Source organism: Sus scrofa, chromosome 2 (genome assembly GCF_054392235.1).
Source record: "Sus scrofa isolate SSC_HxYL_T2T_F1_AM1 chromosome 2, Sscrofa_HxYL_maternal_Yorkshire_Landrace_v2.0, whole genome shotgun sequence".
In the NCBI taxonomy this organism is placed as follows: Eukaryota; Metazoa; Chordata; class Mammalia; order Artiodactyla; family Suidae; genus Sus; species Sus scrofa.
In genome coordinates, this window is record NC_139384.1 from 13,152,425 (window position 1) to 13,156,916 (window position 4,492).

A 4,492-nucleotide genomic window follows, 5' to 3' on the forward strand; every position below is an offset into this window, starting at 1 on the left:
AAAGAAAGCAACTCCATAAAATGCAATGATGAAAATTATTGTCAGTAACTTACAGGCAGGATCAGACAGATGCTAACCCAGAGGCATGCACAGCTGCAGGACACATCACTGAAAGGGATACAGGGCAAATTAAAGGGGCCAAAGCTAAAAATAGAATCTGACTTCTAGGGAGAAGCATGTCTGTACCACTGACAGCAGGAATTTTGCTCCATTTCCATGGCTGTTAACCTTGATATCAGCAAAAGGCAGTCTTCCTGTTTTCACATCCGATGAAGGCAAGGGTTAAAGTTGTTAGGGAAATTACCTGGCTTGGGTGCATTCCTCGTAAGTAGGCTAAAGCTCAGTCACACAGAAGGGAAGACGGGAGAGGCCAAGCTGACAAAGTGGAGTCAGTGTGGTTCACTTAACCCTTTTGAGTCCCCTTTCAATCAGATATGACCTGTGGCTGACTTCTCACCTATAAAGGTGAGTGGAAATGCTGATTACAACATCTAGTCGAGAAACTTCAAAATACAGGCTAGGTCTCTTCCATGCTCTATCCTCACCTTTCGTGTCCACTGGAAGCTAGTGTTGGCCATGTAGGTAATAAGAAGGCCCTAGACTTGGGGTGGGCAAACGGTCTCTGTCACAAATACCCAACTATCACTGAAGCACAAAAGTAGCCATAGATAATTAACACATGTGGTGTGGTGGTACTCGAGTAAAACTTGATTTGGAGACACTGAAATTTTAATTACATAAAGGGTTTGTGTTTCACAAACTATTATTCTACTTATGATTTGTCTTAATCCATTCGAAAATTTAAAAACTGGAGTTGCCTGGTGACCTAGTGGGTAAAGGATCCAGCGTTGTCACTGCCATGGCTTGGGTCACTGGTGTGGTGCAGGTTCAGTCCCTGGCCTGGGACCTTCCCCATGCCACGGACATGGCAAAAAAATAAATAAATAATGATTCTTAGCTTACAGGTCATTGTGAAGAAGTGCTGAGTTGGATTTGGCCCTTAGGCTTTCATTGGCCAGCATCCTAGGGGATGTTAACCCTGCAAGATACAAGGATGCCTGTTGAGCAGAGCCACCTTCCAACCTGGAGCACTCACCTTGGACTCTTGCAGGAAAGAGAAAAATCACCCTCATTCGTTAAGCTAGGTGAGAGGTGGATTTCTCTTGTTCTAGCAGACAAGCATTTTACTTTAAGACATAGTCCACAACTCCTGACTCCTAGGCCTCTGCTTCATTCCACAGTCCTCACCACCCTCCTTCTAAAACGCCAAGGTGAGGAAACTGCCTCCTCACTGACCTTTCCAAGACCTGGAGGAAAAAGCTCTGCCCAGAGCGCCCTTCACCTCCTTATTTCGAAGGCTGTAGATGAGGGGGTTGAGCATGGGCGTGACGATGGAGTAGAAGACAGACACCACCTTATGGAAGCTGATGGAAGAGGCCACTTTGGTGCGGACGTACATAAAGAAAAGGGTGCCGTAGAAGAGGCCCACCACGGTCAGGTGAGCCGCACAAGTCGAGAAGGCCTTCCGGCGCTCCGCAGCGGAGCGGATGTGCAGCAGCGTCCAGACTATGTTGCCATAGGACACAGCAATGACCATGGAGGATGCCAGGAGCACAGCCAGAGAGACCAAGAAGTCCATGGTCCCCTTCAGGGTGACATCCGAGCAGGACAAGGCCAGCAGAGGTGAGGCATCACAGAAGAAGTGGTCGATGACATTGGGGCCACAAAATGTCAGTCGGGACATGAGGTAGATGGGCCAGACGGGCGTAAGGAAGCCGACCAGCCAACAAGCAGCTGCCAGACGGATGCAGGTGCCCCAGGACACGATGGATCCATATTGGAGAGGCATACAAATGGCCACATAGCGGTCATAGGCCATGGCAGCCAGTAGGAAACACTCTGTGGCCCCAAGGAAGGTGAAGATGAAGAGCTGGGACAGGCAGCCAGCGTAGGAGATACTCTTGCCCCCGACCACCCCGATAAAACCAGCCAGCATCTTGGGCACAGTGACTGACGTGTACCCGATTTCAAGGCAGGACAAGTGTGTCAGGAAGAAATACATGGGTCGATGTAGCCGGCGGTCCAAACCCACCACCAAGATGATGGCCAAGTTCTCCACCAAGGTGAACAGGTACATGGTGAGGAAGACTACGAGGAGGAGGAGACGTGTTTCGTGCACCTCGCTAAAGCCCACCATGACAAACTCTGTTATGTGGGTCCAGTTTGAAGTATATGGCTGCATAGGTGGGGGCCAGAGCTCGGGAGACGCACAACCTCCTAGATAACAACTCAAAGACAATCTGTGAGGGGTAGGACTGAAATATCTTTCACTTCAGGAGAGGAAAATGAAGACCAGACACTATCCTTAACTCTCAAAAAAAAATGTATAGTCCATGAGGGACACAATGAGAAGAGCTAGCTAAACCTAAGATGAGATTTAATGGGAAGCAGTAGGGGAGACGCCCAACCAGTCTTGAAGAATCAGAGAGAGCTTCCTGGAGGAAGAGCTGACTAAATTGGAACCTGAAAAATAAGTATAAGTCTGTGAGATAAACAAGACATAGAAAAGGATGTAGCAAGTATAAAATCTCAGACATCAAGGAGAACATCACACATTTGGGAAACTTGAAGTATAGATGGTTTACCATAGAGATTAAGAGCTGGGCTTCCTGATCAAGCATAGGCTTCAACTATAAAAGAAACCGATTAACAGAGCTATTGTGATATTTTAAATTAGATGATCCCTCTAAGTACTTAATATCATGGTTGGGGCAATAAATACCAGAAGAAACATTTAATTGGAATTCCCATTGTGGCTCAGTAGGCTAGGAACCTGACTAATATCCATGAGGATTCAGGTTCCATCCCTGGCCTCGCTCAGTGGGTTAAGTATCCCGCATTGCCGTGAGATGTGGTAGATGCGGCTTGGATCCCACATTGCTATGGCTGTGGCTGTGGGAGGCAGCTGTGGCTGCAGTCCGACCCCTAGCGTGGGAAATTCCATATGCCACACATGTGGCCCTAAAAAGCAAAAATAATAATAATAATAAAAATGAGGTCCAAGTATGTACATATGTATGTGTGACTGGGTCACCTTGCTGTACAGTAGAAAATTGACAGACCACTGTAAATCAGCTATAATAGGAAAAAATAAAAATCACTAAAAATTTTTTTAAAATGAGGTCCAAAAAGATAAATTCTTATCTAGTTTTAGGATTAAATGAGAGAATATGGTATTTCCATTACTGTGGCAATTTCAAAATTCTTTGACCCTCTTCCCATTAATAACTGAGGCCAACAGCCACTCCCCTTGAATCTGAACTTTATGGCTGCTTGACGAGAGAATGAGATGAAAGATCCCAGGTCTAGGCCTTAAGAAAGTGCTTCCTCTTCCTGTTTCTTGGACTCCAGCCACCATGGTGTGAGGAAGCCCAATCAGCCTGCAGAAAGGCCCAGATGGAGAGGAGTGAAGGTCTCTGGTCCTCGTCGTGGCTGAGCACCCACCGACAGCCACCACCAACGTGCCACCTCTGTGAATGGGTCATCTGAGGGATGGACCCTTCAGCCCTGGCCGAGCTGGCCGGGCTGACACCAGCCTTCCCTGCTGAGCCTTCCCCTAACTGCAGATTTGTGAACTAAATAATTGATTGTTGGTACTGGAAGCCACTAAGCTTTGGAGTGGCTTGTTAAACAGCAGTAGATAAGCAAAACAATTGCATACTGTTGGGTAACCTTGGACAATTTATTCAAAATCTCCAACCCTTTGGAGGAACACAAATTGTGTTGGCCTATGGTCACCAATGCCCAAACTGAGATTTTTTTAATGTTTTTACTAAACGTTAAATCTAGTTGATTTACAATGTTCTGCCAATCTCTGTTGTACAGCAAAGTAATTCAGTCATTCATGCGTATATACACATTCTTTTTCTCATACTGTCTTCCATCATGTTCTATCACAAGGGGTTGGATATATTCCCTGTGCTGTACAGTAGGACTTCTTGGTTTATCCATTCTAAATGTAATAGTTGCATCTACTAACTCCAAACTCCAGGTCCATCCCACTGCCTCCACCTCCTCCTTGGCAACCACAAGTCTCTTCTCCATGTCTGTGAGTCTGCCAAACTGGGACTTGAATCCAGGTTTGCCTGGGTCTAAAAACTCTGGCTCTTTCTCCTAAAAATAGTTAAACAGCTTCCTTCCGGCATCCACATTTCATGATTTCTGGCAATAAAAGCCAGGAGAGACACAAAAGGAGAGACACAAAATCAGGAATAAACAAGGTCAAAGTCTTCAGATTCCTGTGTGTATTTTCACCACACCTCAAGCCATGCTCCAACCTCCCCACTGCAGGCAGTCCATAAACACTGATTTCCTGAACAAATAATTGCCCTGCAGGCCCAGATGTTTCACGCTTCTGTTGGCTCCAGGAAACTTCAGAGCATGGCTCCTGCACATTCCTCCCCTTTGCAATCTGGCTTCCAAATCAGCATCC

The 4,492-nt window shown here is 46.3% G+C and overlaps 1 protein-coding gene across 1 annotated transcript; it reads right to left on the reverse strand.

Annotated features, from left to right (window-relative positions):
* Positions 1-1,288: 1,288 nt before the first annotated feature.
* OR6Q1 (olfactory receptor family 6 subfamily Q member 1) lies at positions 1,289-2,242 on the reverse strand. Its single transcript, XM_003122710.3, has one exon. It carries the CDS (start codon positions 2,240-2,242, stop codon positions 1,289-1,291), a length of 954 nt encoding a protein of 317 aa, XP_003122758.3.
* Between the last annotated feature and the right edge of the window lie 2,250 nt (positions 2,243-4,492).

Bases quoted from the DNA above. Each gene is read 5' to 3' on its own strand.
- OR6Q1 (XM_003122710.3), bottom strand. From the start codon at position 2,242: ATGCAGCCATATACTTCAAACTGGACCCACATAACAGAGTTTGTCATG.